This window comes from Lampetra planeri, chromosome 57, assembly GCF_965212315.1.
Source record: "Lampetra planeri chromosome 57, kcLamPlan1.2.h2, whole genome shotgun sequence".
Lineage (NCBI taxonomy): Eukaryota > Metazoa > Chordata > Hyperoartia > Petromyzontiformes > Petromyzontidae > Lampetra > Lampetra planeri.
The window spans coordinates 5,271,000-5,288,675 of NC_136163.1; the positions used below are offsets into that span (position 1 = coordinate 5,271,000).

Consider the following 17,676-nt stretch of genomic DNA (forward strand, 5'->3'; position numbering starts at 1 on the left):
TAGACAAAAACACAGACACGGAGACACACAGACAGACACACAAGCAGAGAGAGACAACACAGATACACAGAGAGAGAGAGACTCACAACATAGACACACAGACAGACACACAAGCAGAGAGAGACAACACAGAGGCACACAGACAGAGACACACAACATAGACACACAGACAGACACACACACAGAGACACACAGAGAGAAACACACAACATAGACACACAGACAGACACACAAGCAGAGAGAGACAACACAGAGACACACAGGCAGAGACACACAACATAGTCACACAGAGACCCACATGCCTCTGTATCGAGGCCTTAAATAGACAGACGGTGGGGGTGGGGGGTTGTTCACGAAAGCTTCAAATCAAGTTTGAGTAGAAACACCCATCGTCCCCCAAGTCCACCGCGTTGGCACCGCGAGCCTCACCTGCCGATGAGCAAAAACTCGCCGACGGCTCCCAGGTGTCGCATGGCGATGAGCAGCCCACGCACGGTCATGCCCTCGCAGAAGCAGACCACCACGTGCGTCTTGGGCACCTGCGCGCGCAGCTGCTCCACCAGGCGCTCGAAGTTGCTCTCCTCGGCGTTGCTGTAGATTTTGTCGGCGTAGGCGATGCAGATGCCCGCGTCGTCCGCCAGCTTGCGGAACGCCTGCATGCCACTCTCACCGTAGTTTCCTGCCCCGACGGGACCCAACGATAGGTGGGTGGGGGGGGGAGGGGGGGGGGGTAAGGTCAGCACAAGGAGGTCATGGGGTCACGTGGTCGTAGGGGTCACGCGAGCTGGAAGGACACGCGAGGGGAGGATGTCACGGGGTCGCGCAGGTCACAGCCTCGGCGGTGATTCGGGAATCGTCTTCTGCTGCGTGGAATCAGAATGTGTGTTTATACTGGAGGAGAAATCCGATGAGCTGCAAAGCTCTTTATCACAGATGTCCAGTAGGTGCGGGTAACAACGTTACAGCAAAGAAAAATACGGCGGAGCGAGGGGGTGGGGGGTAGAGTTTGAATCATGTGGAGAAGGGAGCTCAGATGTAGCTCTGTGGTAGCCGCTTCCGCGGGACGTTTTCTAATAACACGGATGGGCCGCCCTGCTTTGCGAGAGACCGTCTCTCTCTCTCTCTCTCCAGGCTCCCGACGAGTTCCAATGGGGCGATGAGAAGACGGCTGAGGATTTATACTCTTTGTTTTTTCGGTAAAGTCACGTAGGTAAAAAAGTTAAATTAAAATTAATAAAAATAAAGTAAGGCTGAGGATTTTACTCCGGGCGAGTGGCAAATTGCAAGATCAGACATTCTGGGGGTGGGTGGGCGGATGGGTGGCTGGGTGGGTCGAGTTTCGCAACAGTGGGATTGCCCTTCCGTTCCTGCTCCTGCCACTGATGGTGCCGCGGCTCGGTCTGATCAGATTCCACCATCCGGCCTCCACCGGGCGCCAAATCCGAGCAGTCGACTGCACTGAGGTCTCGCTGCGGATGTGCAATGATTGTTTCTGCCAACTCGGCACGGTGCCACCCCCCCCCCGCCGCCACTCCTTCAAATTGGCTTCCCTCTCCCTTACCCCCCTCCTCCCTTACCCCCCTTCTCCCCCATCTCCACCCCACCCTTACCCCCCTCTCGTTAACCCCCTTTTACTTCCTCCCGTACCCTCCTCTCCCCCCCTCCCTTACCCCCCCCCCATTCCCCCCTCTCCCTTAGCCCCCTTCTCTACCCTCTCCCCCTCCCCTCCCTTACCCCCTCTCTCCCTCCCCTCCCTTACCCCCCTCTCCCTCCCCCAACCCCCCTCTCCCCCTCCCTTACCCCCCTTCTCCCCTCTCTTCCCCCTCTCTTACCCCCCTTTCCCCTCCTTGACTCCCCTTTCCCCCTCCCTTATCCCCCTTCCCTTACTCCCCTCTCCCCCTTCCTTACCCCCCTCCCACCCCGCCACCGTCCCACCCCCCCCCTGTCTCAGTGCAGCGGGGGGACGGGGACAGTCGCGAGTGTCGCACGTTTAATTGCGCAGCTTCCGAGCGGTGATCAATGCAGATTCGATTGCCGAGTCGGCGCTTTCCTTCGGCTCGCCACGAAAAGGTCGCGCGAAAGGTCAGCGGATTTTGTTTTGGGCAGATTAAGGGGGAGGGAGGAGGAGCAGGGAGGAGGAAGGAGGAAGGAGGGAGGAGGAGGAGGGAGGAGGAGGAGGGAGGAGGAGGGAACAGGGTGGAGGAGGAGGAGGCGACCCCCCTGTTTTTGAGCGTTCTGCTCGGGCAAACGGAATGAAGTGGCCCACGCAATTACGCGTTTTGTTGTTGCTGTTGTTGCCGTTGTATCGCCGAGCCCAGATCCACTCATTTCCCCCTTTCATCTCTCTCTCACTCCTCCCTCCAGGCGAACTCTGCGCCTGCCGCTCGCTGCCTTTGGCTCCGGGCTGCCTTCTCTGCCGCGGAGAATTTTGCACCAAATTCCCGCAGCCCGCAAGCCCGTCCATCTCCCTGCGACGCACTTGAAATCAACGTTGCACGTTGATTTCAGTGGGAGCCACTCTCCTCCTCCCATCCCTCGCCCCCACCGACGCCGCTTCTGTCCACTCATCGGTTAATGGAGTAAATGGGTTTGACGCAGTTCGTCTCTGTTAAGGGCTATGCGGGGGATCATTGTCTTTTAAAACAGAACCAAAGAGCAATCCAATATCAACACGTCGGACGGAAAGGACAGCCACCGTGGAGGAGACGGAGCAACGGAAGCATCTTGCGAGCAGGATCGTGACGGATGGCGGTGGCGATGGTGGTGGCGTCTGGTGGAGTACCTCCACCGTCCAGCAGTGGATTGACCTTGGCCGGCGACGATGACGACGACAACGACGAGGGGGACCGCGCAGACGTCGCGTTAATCCCGGGGAAGGAGACCGACTGCTCTCGTCTTGCGCCACACGCATCGTGGTGGCAGTGGTGGCGGTGGTGGTGATTAATGACCGCTCACCTCCGCTGTAATTTCCTAAAAACACCCCCAGCCCACCCCCCCATACCGACTCCTGCTCAGGTCACCCACTTACGGTGACGTGGATTATTTAGCGCCTTGTCATGTTTCACACCGCACCCCCCAACGCATCTTGGAACGCCGCACTCTCCTAAGAAGACAAAGATCCAGCCCCCCCCCCCTGTATAGCCCGCAACAGACTGCTGGAGCAAGTGCTGTTAGCGAGTGTCAGCACCTTGTGAAGGCCTGCACTGTGGCACACGAGGGGGTGCGTGGGCAAAGCCCCATGCCCGGCCGCCTTTGTCTACACATCGCACCATTCAATTCGCAAGACCTGTACTGTGACGCGTGGTCGGTAACCACGCGGTCGTTCGCAACGCAGCACTTTGAATCATTTGTATTTCTAAATTAGCAAAACAACAACAACAACAAATGCGTGGAGATAAAATGCACGCTTGGAATAATATTGGAGAGAGCTTTTGCCCACAATTTTGCCTTTTTTTTAAGAAGCTCGGGAAATTGGCTGGGAATCATCAGCGAGTTGTCGATGCTCGTGGTTGGTGGGCGTGGTGCCACTTGCCACGGATAGCACACACACACAAAGACAAAGATCCCCCCGTATAGCCTGAACAGACTGTTGGGGCAAGTGCTGTTAGTGAGTAGCACCTATGAAGGCTGACACGGCACACGAGTGGCCAGAACCACGCCTTTGTCTCCCGCGTGGGGATGTTTCCTCACCGCACCAGATACTCATTCGAGACTGAGTCGATGTAGGGGAGGCCCAGGGCAGGTTCAGGTAATCGTCACTTGGTGTTGAGCGGGAATCGAAATCTGGTCTCGACCGGGTTCGTAGCGCGGCGCGCTAACCACTACGCTGCCGCTCCCCCCCATCCACACACACACAGGCTCATGTCCCCCCCGTACCCCCACCCCCCACCTGGGGTCACACTTCTTTAAGTGATTGCACCAAAGATTTTTGCATTGTGGGAACAACTCCCAGAATGCACAGCCGAGGGATGTTGTCGAGGCCGCTTTTGTGACGCCACGTCGCTATTGGCGTTAGGGCACGTGGCGTGCGGGGCACGTGGCGTGCGGGGCACGTGGCGTGCGGGGCACGTGGCGTGCGGGGCACGTAGCGTATGAGACACGTGGTGGTCTCGATTCGGAATGTACTCCGGGACATCGCGCTTTCTCTCCATATCTGTCTCTCCGCTTAAAAAAAACCAAAGGAATGAAACTATTTCATTTTGTACACGTTCCATCAGCCACGACTGCCGTATGAGAGTGATCGATTTAGTTTTTTTTTTGTATATTCAGCAGTTAGCAGTGTCTGATATAATTCGAACCGAAAAACAACAACGCTGGACCGGTTTTGACAATCGCTGTCTCGTCAGCAAGAGTTGAGGCTTGCCTAAAAATATATAAAAATCAATACCAATGCAAGTCAACCGCCAGATTTTTATAGGCGAGAATATGGGAACTAGATATGGGTACGAGCACTGATTTGTTTAAATTTATTGCTTAAGGCAAAATATGAAATGAAGCCGGGGGATGGGTGGTTGGCGTTGTCGTGGGGTGAGGGGGGTGGGAGAGGTAAAATAAATAAAATCTGAGCAGCGTAGATGCAGTAACAATAAATTAGATTAGTGCTGTCAGTCGCATCAATAAAACACGCACGTACTGAATAAAATGAGTGAATCCCCTGTGTGAATTGAGCCAGGCGAGCGAGCGAGCGAGTGAGCGGGGCGGGCGAATGAACTGAACGACTGAATGAACTGGATGGATGAATGAGGGAAGGGACGATACATTTGCATGAGAGGAGCGTTCCTCTCTTTCTCCGCGCAAAGAGGAAGACTCAATAACAATTACGCGGATGGTAAATTGGTGCTTCAAAGGAGCGGCGGCGCCGCGGTTGCGGGAGATGATAAATAAATTGAAAGAACCGGGCGAAGAGAAACCCCCCTCCTTCGCAGTTTTGGGGCAATTAATGCTGCTGCAGGGAGAGTGATGGGGTGGGGGTCACAGGGGGAGTGGGGGTGGGCATCCAAGGAAGGAGCATACGCCGAGGGTTTTATTATTGAGAGCGATCGGAGGGCTGTGATGCTAGCGGCAGTCAAAGAGAAACGCAAAGCCTCCTCCATCCTCCATCCATTCATCATCCTCCATCCTTCCTCCCGCTCCTTTGACGCGGCTCCTTCCGTGGTCGAGATGCAGGCGACGCGGGGTTGAGGCCGCATCGCGCGGTTATTGAATTTGGGGGAAACCCGATTTTATTTATTTTAAATAAAAATAACCCCCCCACCCCCACTAGCCCGCCCGCCCGTCCGCCACCCACCCCACCCAGGTCAGACGGGGGAGGAGAAGACTCACGCAGGTAGGTTGACAACCCACCTGGTGGACACCTGGCAGCCCCGGCCCAAACAGAAATAACCAATCCGCTCGTGGATTGAGATCAAATGTAAGAGCTCCTCCCGCCCGCCAACGAAACGCTCTGCGTGCCGTCCAAACTGCGTTGGGAGCGCTTCTCTGTGTGACCGGTGATCAACTGTACCTGGGTTGGAATCGGAGTCAGCAATTGGGGTTAATCGTCGCGGCCATATTGGCTACGTGGCTTAGGGTGTCGGGCCAGAGCCCCTTCGTGTTCGACGTTCTAACCCCGACCCTCCAAAGGTATTGGATACCATCACCGGTGTCGTCATCTGCAGTCATGATCAACCGACGGCTGGGTGAAGGTCTCGCCTAACCATCGCCATCTCGTGCAGGGTCACATTGCTGGGGTGGCGGCGGTGGGGGGGGTGAAGGGAGTGGGGTGGGGGCGGGTAGATTGAGGGGGGGGGGTGATGTGGGGGAAGGGTGAACGCCCAGCCCAGTTTGTCTTTCTCAAAGTCGCCATAGTTCTCAGCTGAGGACAGCGTTGAATTAATATTAAATTGGGCACAAATCAAAACGAACACACACGTACAGCCCCGTAGCTCGTAGCAATGCATGTCAGCTGTTGCCCTGGGATGTCCCATAAGGTGTGTGCTGCGCTACGAACCCGGTGACCCGAGTTCGATTCCCGTTCACGGCCAACACCAGTGACGATTATCTGAACCGGTCCTGCGCCTCTTGTAGGTCGACTCGGCCTCAAATGAGTATCTGGTGCGGTGAGTAAACATCGACACTCGGGAGACAAAGGCGACCGGGCGTGGTGCTGGCCACCCACAGCCTCGTGTGCCGTGTCGGCCTTCATAGGTGCTACTCGCTAACAGCACTTGCCCCAACAATCTGTTGAGGCTATACGGGGGGTCTTTGTCTTTGTGTGTGTGCTATACGTGGCACGTGGCACCACGCCCACCAACTACAAGCATCGACAACTCGCTGATGATTCCCAGCCAGTCCCATGTTTCCTTCAAAAAAAAAGACAAAATTGTGGGCAAAAGCTCTCCCCAATATAAATTCCAAGCGCGCATTTAATCTCCACGCATTTGTTCTTTTTGTTGTTGCTAATTTAGAAAATGAAAAAAATGTTCCACGTGTTGCGTTGCTAACGACCGCGTGGTCACCACCCACGCGTCACAGCACAGGTCGTGAGAATTAAATGACCACCCCACCCCTCTCCCCACCCCCCACCCCCCTCGCCCTCAAACCTCTCGCTCGCCCGAGCCACTCCATGGCCCCGTGAGCCGCGGTGCAGTTGCACCGCCTGCACACCCGACAGCCCGGCCACACTGGTGGCAGGTGAAGGCGATTTGACGAGTTGACCGTCACTGGCAAGCCCAGGCGACGCTCGCGCCGCGAGCGTCGCCTGGGCGATTTTAGTTTTCACACCTGATGACGATTGCTTGTGTTGCAATCGAAACGTCGTGAGACTTTTATTGTTTTATGTTTTTTTCTTATTTTATTGTTTCCCTTCTACGTGACTTTACCGAAAGAACCAAGAATATGAATCCCTGCAGTCACGAAAGCTTTAAATCGAATATTTTATTTTGTTTAGTCTGAGTCACGCTGCCATGTCGGCGTACACGAGGTGCGTGGTGTGACCACGTGTGCACTCATGCTGTGTGATCACGTGTGCACTGTGTGTGCCATGTACTCTAATGATGCTGTGTGTACACGTGTGCACTGTGTGTGCGTTGTATCTTACTGATGCTGTGTGTACACGTGTGCACTGTGTGTGCCATGTCCCCTACTCATGATGTGTGTACACGTGTGCTCTGTGTGTGCGTTGTAGCCTACACATGCTGTGTGTACACGTGTGCACTGTGTGTGCATTGCGCCATACTCATGCTGTGTGTACACGTGTACACTGTGTGTGCATTGTGCCCTACTGATGCTGTGTGTACACGTGTGCACTGTGTGTGCGTTGTGCCCTACTCATGCTGTGTGTGCACGTGTGTACTGTGGGTGATGCACAGACGTGTACGCGGTGTGTAATGCACAGACGTATACTCGATGAGCGATGCACACGTGTGTACTCTATGGGTGATGCCCATTGAACACGCGTGCACTCTCCAGACGATGCGTGTACACTCGATACGCACACACACACACACACGCATGTGAATATATAACACGCGTGTATCGCATGCACGCGCGCACACACACACACGTCTCACTCATATTGGCGATCATGACCGAGTGATGCAATATCTAATTACGTTCTCGAAGGTAATAGGCGAGATGAAAATTGGCAAGATAATAGTTCACCCTTTGCTTATAACTAAAATAAATAAATAAATACCCCTAAGAACATTTTCTCCCTTTTTCACATTTGAGCTTCCCCGCACAATGTAAGGTCTAGATGTTGATGTTGGTTTCATTCGGAGAGTGCAAACTCAGCTTTAGACGCTGCATTGCTTCCACTCACGCGCTCGACGCTTTACAAATGTACGGGACCCGTCACTGCCATTGCCACAATTAGTGAACCAAGAAACTTGCCCCCACCGCCTCCCCCGCCGAAGGTGACGATAAAGGTGACGGATAGCGGTGACTCGTAATGCACATTCACAGAACGCGCGCGTGTGTGTGTCTGTGTGTGTGTCTGTGTGTGTGTGTGCGTGTGTGTGTGTGCGTGTGTGTGTCTGCGTGTGTGCGTGTGTGTGTGTGTGTGTGCGTGTGTGTGTCTGCGTGTGTGTGTCTGTGTATGTGTCTGTGTGCGTGTGTCTGTGTGCGTGTCTGTGTGTGTCTGTGTGTGTCTGTGTGTGCGTCTGTGTGTGTGTGTGTGTGTCTGTGTGTGTGTCTGTGTGTGCGTGTCTGTGTGTGCGTGTCTGTGTGTGTGTGTATGTGTGTGTGTCTGTGTGTGTCTGTGTGTGTGTATCTGTGTGTGCGTGTGTGTGTCTGCGTGTGTGTGTCTGCGTGTGTGTCTGTGTGCGTGTGTGTGTCTGCGTGTGTGTCTGTGTGCGTGTGTGTGTCTGCGTGTGTGTGTCTGCGTGTGTGCGTCTGCGTATGTGTGTCTGTGTGTGTCTGTGTATGTCTGTCTGTGTGTCTGTGTGTGTGTGTCTGTGTTTCTATGTGTGTGTGTCTGTCTGTGTGTGTCTGTGTGTGTGTCTATGTGTGCGTGTGTCTGTGTGTGTGTGTCTGTATGTGTGTGTGTGTGTGTCTCTGTGTGTCTGTGTGTGTGTGTGGTGAGCGGTGGTGCAGCGGTTAGCACTGCGCTACGAACCCAGCGACACGAGTTCGAATCCCGCTCACGGCCAACACCGGTGACGATTATCTGAACCGGTCCTGGGCCTCCCCTAGGTCGACTCAGCCTCAAATGAGTACCTGGTGCGATGAGTGAACATCGCCGGGCGTGGTGTTGGCCACCCACCCCCTTGTGTGCCGTGCCGGCCTTTATAGGTGCTCGCTAACAGCACTTGCCCTTACAGTCTGTTAAGGCTATATGGGGGATCTTTGTATTTGTCTGTGTGTGATGAGCGGTGATGCAGCGGTTAGCGCTACGCTGCGCTACGAACCCAGCGACCCGAGTTCAATTCCCGCTTACGACCAACACCGGTGACGATTATCTGAATCGGTCCTGGGCCTCCCCTAGGTCGACTCAGCCTCAAATGAGTAGCCCGGTGCGGTGAGTAGTAAACATCGCCACTGCGGGAGACGAAAACGGCCGGACGTGGTGTTGGCCACCCACCCACCCCCTCGTGTGCCGTGCCGGCCTTCATAGGTTCTGCTGCTATTCGCAAAACAGCACTTGCCCCAGCAGTCTGCTGAGGTCTTTACGGGGGATCTTTGTCTTTATTGGCCGGTAATGTAAACGGTCACAGCGGATAATCAGCGCCCATTTAGCGAGATAAAGGTTAATGCAGACATCGCTGGGAGTCAATTACCGCAGAACGCCACGGCAAACACGGAGCAGCTCGTATCTCTACAACCCACGCCGCGCGTGGTAGTGTGTGTGTGTGTGCCACGTCACGTGTTAGTGTGTAGGTGTGTGTGTGTGTGTACCACGTCACGTGGTAGTGTGTCGGTGTGTGTGTGCCACGCCGCGTGTTAGTGTGTAGGTGTGTGTGTTTGTGTGCGTGCGTATGTGCGTGTGCGTGCGTGCATGTGCGTGCGTGCGTGTGCCATTCTCTGCTAAGCAGTTTTTCGTGCGGAGCGGTGGCGCAGCGGTTAGGGCGCCTGACTGCGAACCCGGCGCCCCGAGTTCGATTATATCTGAACCGGTCCTGGGCTTCCCCTAGGTCGATTCATCCTCAAAAAATCGCCACTGTAGGTGCTACTCGCGAACAAGCACTTGCCCCCAGCAGTATGTAAAGCCTATACGGGTCATCTTTGTCTTTGACCGAGGACAGATCCTCTTTGCAATTTTCATCCCGTCACCTCTCCCCACCACCCCCAAGCTATTATAATAACACAACAGGAATATCTTGATTTGAAGCTTTCGTGACTGCAGGAATTCACATTCTTTGGGTCTTTCGGTAAAGCCACGTGGATAGAAAAAAAACAAATATCACGACGTTTCGATCGCAACACAAGCAATCGTCATCAAGTGAAAAAAACACATTTCGCGCTATCTAACGTGGCTTTACCGAAAGACCCAAATAATATGAATAACCTTGCTCAATTGAAACAAAAAAAGTGCTAACTAATCTCGATCACCGCCAACTTTGACAATCTTGCCGTTGCGCGTTTTGCTTGCCCCCGTTCCCACCCCACCACCCTTTTCGCGTCGCGGCGTCTGATGCCCTCTGCTCATCGAGACGGACACCCCGAATGGACACGACGAGATGCCCCCCAAAGAGGGCGCCTTGGAGGGAGGAGATTCGTGTAGCCGAGCGGAGCCTCACTGACGAGACGTTGACCTGAACGAGGGCGCGGGGGGGGATGGCTTGTCTGTTGTTGTTGTTGTTGTTGTTTTAATCATGTTGGGTTTGACTATCTGCCTGGGGAGGAGACGGTTCGGCAGAGGCGGCGGAAACACGAACTGAAAAGTGCGTGCGGCAAAACTGATGAATGAGAGGGAGAGGCACGCTTAACAACTTACATTGAGAGACAGAATGGGGGACACACACACACGGACATACGCCGCTTATGGATGATTAATGAGATTTACATTTTTCTTCATTGTGATAATTAAATATGTAAACGTGCGCTGCGGTTTTGATGTAACACGTTTAAAACGCGTGGAGTCTACGCCAGTCTTCAGTCGACTGGGTGAAACGTGGGGCCAGGTTTTTGCTCACTTCTGGCCAACTGGCCCTGCAATACTTAATACTGGAAGTGAGAATGAATGAAACGGCGAATCGGAGGGGGGCGACTGCCGATGGGCAAACATCATTGCGGAGTGAAAACGCGTCCGAGAGAGACAGACAGAGAGAGAGAGTACGTACACCGAGGAAATGGAGCGATGATTTGAAGCTCGCTTGTACATGCTAGGTGGATTGGTAAGTTATATTGTGAGGAGCGGTGGTGTAGCGGTGGGCGCTACGCTGCGCTATGAACCCAGCAGAGACCAGTTTGATTCCCGCTCACGGCCAACACCCAGCGACGATTACCTGAACCGGTCCTGGGCCTCCCCTAGGTCGACTCAGCCTCAAATTAGTATCCGGTGCTGTGTGTAAACATGGCGACTGGGGAGACGAAAGCGGTCGGGCGTGGTGCTGACCACCCACTCCCTCGTGTGCCATTCCTGCCTTCATAGGTGCTCGCGAACTGCCCTTACCCCTAACAGTCTGTTAAGGCTATACGGGGGCATCTTTGTCTTTGTCTGAAGTTATATTACACGGCAGGCAACGGATTGGTGAGGCGTTCACCCAGCAGTGGATTGGTCGTGGCTGATGATTTCTCATTGTAAATCACGTGACTGCCTCACGTATAAATGCCCGTTTTATACGGTGTACATTATCTATCTTATAAAATAAAGACAAAGATCCCCGAAAAGCCTTAACAGACTGTTGGGGCAAATGCCGCTAGCGAGCACCTATGAAGACCGGAACGGCACACTAGGGGGTGGTTGGCCAGCACCACGCCCGGCCGCCTTTGTCTCCCCAGTCGCGATGTTTACATATCGCACCAGTTGCTCATTTGAGGCTTAGTCGACCTAGGGCAGGCCCAGGACCGGTTCAGATAATTGTCACCGGTGTTGGCCGTGAGCGGGAATCGAACTCGGGTTTCCCAAGTTTGTAGCGCAGCGCGCTAACCGCTACACCACCGCCCCCCCCCACACGCACGTGTACAGATAGACCCTTTTGTAAATATACTGCTTGGGTAGTGTGTGGGTTCGGGGTGTTTATTTTACCATACTTCTAGATTTGAAGCTTTCGTGACTGCAAGGATTCATACTCTTAGGTTTTTTCGGTAAAGTCACGGAGGTAAAAATAATAATAATAAATGAAAATAAATCAATTAAATCACGACGTTTCGGAGGCAACACAAGCTTCCGAAAAAACATAAGATTATTAACCACACTTCACCACGCCAGTCAGTGCGGCGAGTGGAGACTCGGTTGGCAGATAAACTCGGCACTGCCTCTCCACCCCCCCCCCCCTTCTTTCCCACCCACCACCCTCGTGAAACGCGTTCGCCCGCACAATCCGAGCCACCTCAAGTCGAGCCATCGACGGTGGCCCACACTGTTGGCGAGGAGAAGGCCCCCCTCGCTGGACCACTCGAGACTCGTTTTCGAGAGGGTCCTACCGAGTTTGTCGCAGCCACTTTCGATGCTGCCGCTGCTGCTGCAGCTGCGTGGGCGATCCCCAAATCGAGAAGCCCTTGAAGGTAATTCTTGGAGCATTTGGGAATGTTTCGGCCAACAATAACCGGTTGTAATGCATTGTTCATTTTGTTGTTGTTCAGCTGTGGGAGGAGGACGAAATTGGAGAACCCGGAGGAAATCCATGTGGTACAAAGGGAGGGATCACGCTGATTTGCACGCAGAAAGGCGCCCGGATTGGGGAATCGAACCCAGACTCTTCTTGCTACCAGGCTCACGTGTCACCACCGCGCTGCCGCTACCCGCTGCTGCCCTTAACCATCCGTAGCACCTCAAACTCCTGCTCCAGCCATCGGCCGATGAAGACCGCAACATCATCATCAGCACCAACAACATCACCACCAACAACAACATCATCAACACCACCAACAAAATCAACAGCACCACCAACCACCAACAACACCACCAACAACATCAACACCACCAACAACATCATCAATACCACCAACAACATCAACACCACCACCGCCAACAACTTCAACACCACCAATACCACTACAACCGCTATTCGACACTAATTGACGGTGACGTCACCCCGGCTGTCTGTGCCAGGCCAGGTGCACTTTGAGGCCACGTGAAGACTTCACGTGGCCTCCAGGTGTGTACTGAACTCCGCGACTACGGCACCAATCAATCCGAAATCGGTGCTACTCCGCGATGTCGAAACGCCAAACATCAGCATACAAAAATCCTGATGTGAAGCTTTCGTGACTGCAGGAATCCATACTCTTTGGTTCTTTCGGTAAAGTCACGTAGGTAGAAAAAGAAAATAAATGTGACAATATTATTTTTTATTTTATTTTTCTACCTACGTGACTTTACCGAACCAAAAAGTATATTTCAAAAATACGCTATCCAAATATTCAACTCGGAATAGTGCATCGCGTTCAGCTCATCGAGATGAGTCGATTGCCGCATCGCCGACCATCGACAAACTAAAAATGATTGCATCACGGACATTATGCAAGAGCCGGGGTACTCTGGTCACCCCGGGGTACTGCCATAAGATTCAAGTGTCGAAGGCTCGCTGACAGGAGGAGGTCACGGGACAGACCAGGCAGGTGCCATGGGTTAGCTGACTGAGATGATCGGTAGATGCACCACCAGCTGTACACCCCACTGTGCCATCAACACCACCATCAACAACATCAAAACATCAACAACAACACCACCATCAACATCAACAACACCGCCGCCACCACCAAGAAGATGAGAAGGAGGAGGTCCACCCACCTTCCGTGTGCACGGCCGACACGTAGGTCCAATTGTACTTCCTCACTATGTCCAGCATGGCCTTGGCCTGCAGCGTGTCCGAGGGCACCACCCTCATGAAGTACTTGTAGTGGGACTTGTCGCTCAGGTCCTTGCTGGTGGCCGAGTAGGCGATCTGTGGGATGTTGAAGAGCTGCAGGAGGTTCTGCACCTGGATGGCCATCGAGCTGGAGCCGGGCCCGATCAGACCAACGATGGGCCTCTTCAAACTTGGCGGCGCTGCGATGCAGCGAGCGGCTGCAGCTGCGGCGGTGGCGGTAACGGGACCGCTCAGACGGGCTCCCCCGTGGCTCGCGTGTCCGTCACCGCGGCCTCCGACGACGTCGTCCCCTCCGCCCGAGGTGAGCGAGTCCCTGATGAACTCGATGCTCTGCTCGAGCGCCACGGCCGAGTGCCAGCACGAGTCCCTGATCTCGCAGCCGAGTGTGATGCCGGGCAGCAGCGCGGGGTCGGCGTTGATGCGCTCCAGGGTGTGGAACATCGCCTCCACCCGCTGGATGCCGTACTGCTCGCGGATCTCGCCGCACTTGCGCTCCGACACCTTGTCGGCGGGGGGTTGGTGGTGCACCGAGAAGAGGGCGCCGATGATGATGTCGCCGTCCTTGCGGGCGACCACGCGGCGAGCCGGCGAAGCGTGGGCGCCGAAGGGTCCCAGAAGCCACCGGCGGTAGTCCACGTGTCCTCCTGCTGCTGCTGCTGCTTCATCATCACCACCACCGCCGTCGCCGCCGTCGTCATCATCGTAATCACCGTCGCCTCCTCCTCCTCGTCCACCCCCTCGTCGTCCGTCACGCATGTCGCGGCGGATGAGGAGGACGGTCGTCCCGAGCCACAGCGCGAGGAAGAGAGAGGAGGCGGGCGACAGCGCGCGCATCTTAATCCGAGTGCGGAGCGCGCGGCGCGCGCAGAGGAGCGGCGGCGAGAGACGCAGCGGAGCCGGGCGCGGTAATGTCACGGACGGGAGGAGGAGGAGGAGGTGGGGGGGTGGGTTGGTGGGGGTTGGGAACAGGGGGGGGGGGGCCGGGAGCGACCTTCACCGGAGACGAGAGGCTGCGTGGAGCGCACAGAGACGCGCGCGAGTGTTTACCCTCCCAGAGAGAGAGAGAGGAGAGAGAGAGACGGTGTTCGCTCTCTCTCGCACGCGCGCTCTCTCCCTCTCTCTTCCCAGAGAGAGAGAGGGCGATACGCGTGTTGTCTCCTCATCACCCTCTCTCTCTCTCTCTCCCTCCCAAAGACGCGTCTTCGTCCTCCCACGCTCTGTCGTGATGTGTGTTACTGTGTGTGGGTGTGTGCGCGAATGTGTGTGTGTCTGTGTAGAGAGCGGTTGTGTAGTGGTTAGCGCCCTGCATTACAAACCTGGCGAGCCGAGTTCAATTCCCGCTCACGGCCAACACCTGTGACGATTATCTGGGCCTCCCATAGGTCGACTCAAATGAGTAGCTGGTGCCGTGTGTAAGCATCGCCACTAGGGAGACAAAGGCGGCCGGCCGTGGCGTTGGCCACCCACCACCTGGCGTGCCGTCCCTCCGCCCCCCTCTCCCGCCCCCTCCACTCAACCCCCCCTCCACTCAGCGCCCCCTCCGCCCCTCCCCCCCTCCCCTCTCTCCTCCGCCCCCCCCCCTCTCCCCTCCGCCCCCCCCCTCTCCCCTCCGTCTCCCCTCCGCCCCCCCCTCCGCCCCCCCTCTCCCCTCCGCCCCCCCCTCTCCCCTGCGCCCCCCCTCTCCCCTCTGCCTCCCCTCCGCCCCCCCTCTCCCCTCCGCCCCCCCCCTCTCCCGTCCGCACGAACACCCCTCCCCCGCTCCTCCTCCACCCCGGCCCCGCCGCCCCCCCCCCCCTCGCCCCCAAACTCCTGGAGAGAATATTTCAGAATGTCTATCCTCTCTCGATACATCCTCCCACCTTTAACTTGCAGAGAGACCAAGAGAAGATCCAGAATGACTCTCCCCTCTCCTCCCTACGTCCTCCCACCTTTAACTTGCAGAGAGACCAAGAGAAGATCCAGAATGACTCTCCCCTCTCCTCCCTACGTCCTCCCACCTTTAACTTGCAGAGAGACCAAGAGAATATCCAGAATGACTCTCCCCTCTCCTCCCTACGTCCTCCCACCTTTAACTTGCAGAGAGACCAAGAAAAGATCCAGAATGACTCTCCCCTCTCCCTACCTCCTGCCACCTTTAACTTCAAGCGAAGGGGGTCATTTGAGCTGCCCGCGCCTATCTGATGAGGCAATTGCGAGCGCTGTTACGCAATCAATGCGTGTTTGCGTTTAATTAGCGGTGCCATTAGGTATCGGTGGCCACGAGAAGCCTCTCGGCCGATTGCGTGTGTCTACGTGTGTCTGCGTGTTTGTGCGTGCCAACAGTGTGTGTGTGTGTGTGATTGTGTCTGCTTGTGTCTGTGCATCTTTGTCCCTGTGCGTGCATCTGCATGTCTGTGAGTGCCTGTGCGTGTGTGTGCGTGCGTGTCTGTGCGTGCGTCTGCGTGTCTCTGAGTGCCTGTGCGTGTGTGTGCGTGTCTGTGCGTGCGTCTGCATGTCTGTGAGTGCCTGTGCGTGTGTGTGTGTGCGTGTGGGTGCGTGCGCCTGCGTGTCTGTGCGTGTGGGTGCGTGCGCCTGCGTGTCTGTGAGTGCCTGTGCGTGTGCGTGCGTGCGTCTGCGTGTCTGTGCGTCGGTGCGGAGTGGTGGCGTAGCGGTTAGCGCTCCGCGATAGAACTTGACCACCCAAGTTCCATTTCCGCTCAAGGCCAAACCCAGTGACGATTATATGAACCGGTCTCGGGCCTCCCCTAGGTCGGCCCAGCCTCAAATGAGTACCTGGTGTTGTGTGTAAACATCGCCACAGGGTAGACAAAGGCGGTCGGGCTTGGTGCTAACCACCCTCCCCCTCGCGTGACGTGCCGGCCTTTATAGGTGCTTGCTAACAGCACTTGCCTCTCCAGTCTGTTGAAGGCTATGCGGGGGTTCTTTGTCTTTGTTGTGTGTTCGTCGCCTCGTCTGCGGTGGCTTTGTTCGAGTGACACGGTTATCGATCAGCGCGAGGCCGAGCGAGCGACGCGGGGAATTACAATGGGTCACTCTGATAGTCACTCCTGAGTCACTCCTGAGTCACCCATTAGAGTCACCTCTCCTATGAAGATTCTCGTCCCACCTCGCACTCCTTCGCCAGCTCATCCCAAGCAGCATTCCGCGAGGGGAGCAACTTTAAAACGATTAATCGGATAACGTAATCGATTATATACGCTCAATATAAATGTCACCTGTACGAACAAGGCGGAGTGAGACGCAGCACAGGCGAGACAGAGAGAACAAGACAGCACGGGGTGGAGAGGACACCGGGCACCTGGGCTAGACTGGGGGTGTGAGTGTTTTGGGGGTGTGAGTGGGGGTGTGAGTGTGGGTGGGGGTGTGAGTGGGGGTGTGAGTGTGTTGGGGGTGTGAGTGTGGTGTGAGTGGGGTGTGGGTGTGAGTGTGTTGGGGGTGGGGGTGTGAGTTTGGGTTGGGGTGTGAGTTTGAGTGGGGGTGTGAGTGTGGGTGTGAATGTGGTGTGAGTGGGGGTGTGAGTGTGTTGGGGGTGTGAGTGTGGTGTGAGTGGGGGTGTGAGTGTGGGTGGGGGTGTGATGTGGGTGTGAGTGTGATGTGGGTGTGAGTGTGGGTGTGAGTGTGGCGTGGGTGTGAGTGTGGTGCGAGTGTGGTGTGAGTGGGGTGTGAGTGTGATGTGGGTGTGAGTGTGAGTGGGGTGTGAGTGTGTTGAGGCTGCGAGGGGACGCGTTGTTGATGTTCGTCGTTCGTGCAACCTTCATCCCTGGCGCAGGCACCGCCGCGATGATTGCGATCGAGCACCGCTCATTCCACTTCACCTCCATCAATTAATCACGCCGCGTTCCCAGTAATTACAGGCAGGTGAGAGGCAATCAAAGTGGGGGGGGGGGGGGGGGTCGTCTGTTGAAGGGGAGACCCGCGGTTCGGAAATGAGAGGCCGAGAGGGTCTGGAGCTTCGTCGTCAGTGGCGCGGCCTGGCGTGCGGCAAAGTCATTGAATGGCGTGAAGACGCCAAGCGCCACGTGTGTGAGGCACGTGTGCCATGCGCGATTATCTATCATGGCGCATATCGTGACGGCGGATGGGCGCGGCGACACGGGCGCGCTGGAGGGGAGAGTAGAATGGGATGAGAGGGGAGAGGTAGGAGAGTGCGTGGAGGGGAGTAGAGTGAGATGAGAGGCAGGAGAGTGCGTGGAGGGGAGTAGAGTGAGATGAGAGGGGAGAG

General features: G+C 55.7%; 1 protein-coding gene across 1 annotated transcript in view; it reads right to left on the reverse strand.

Annotated features, from left to right (window-relative positions):
- GRM1 (glutamate metabotropic receptor 1) overlaps positions 1–14,329 on the reverse strand; it is a 122,325-nt gene extending 107,996 nt beyond the window's left edge. The window contains exons 1-2 of the mRNA XM_078618325.1: positions 13,376–14,329; positions 430–679 (exon numbers count right to left, since the gene is read on the reverse strand). Of these exons, the coding sequence (XP_078474451.1) occupies positions 430–679; positions 13,376–14,288 (1,163 nt within the window). The 5' untranslated portion in view covers positions 14,289–14,329. The remainder of the gene's footprint in view (positions 1–429; positions 680–13,375) is intronic.
- Between the last annotated feature and the right edge of the window lie 3,347 nt (positions 14,330–17,676).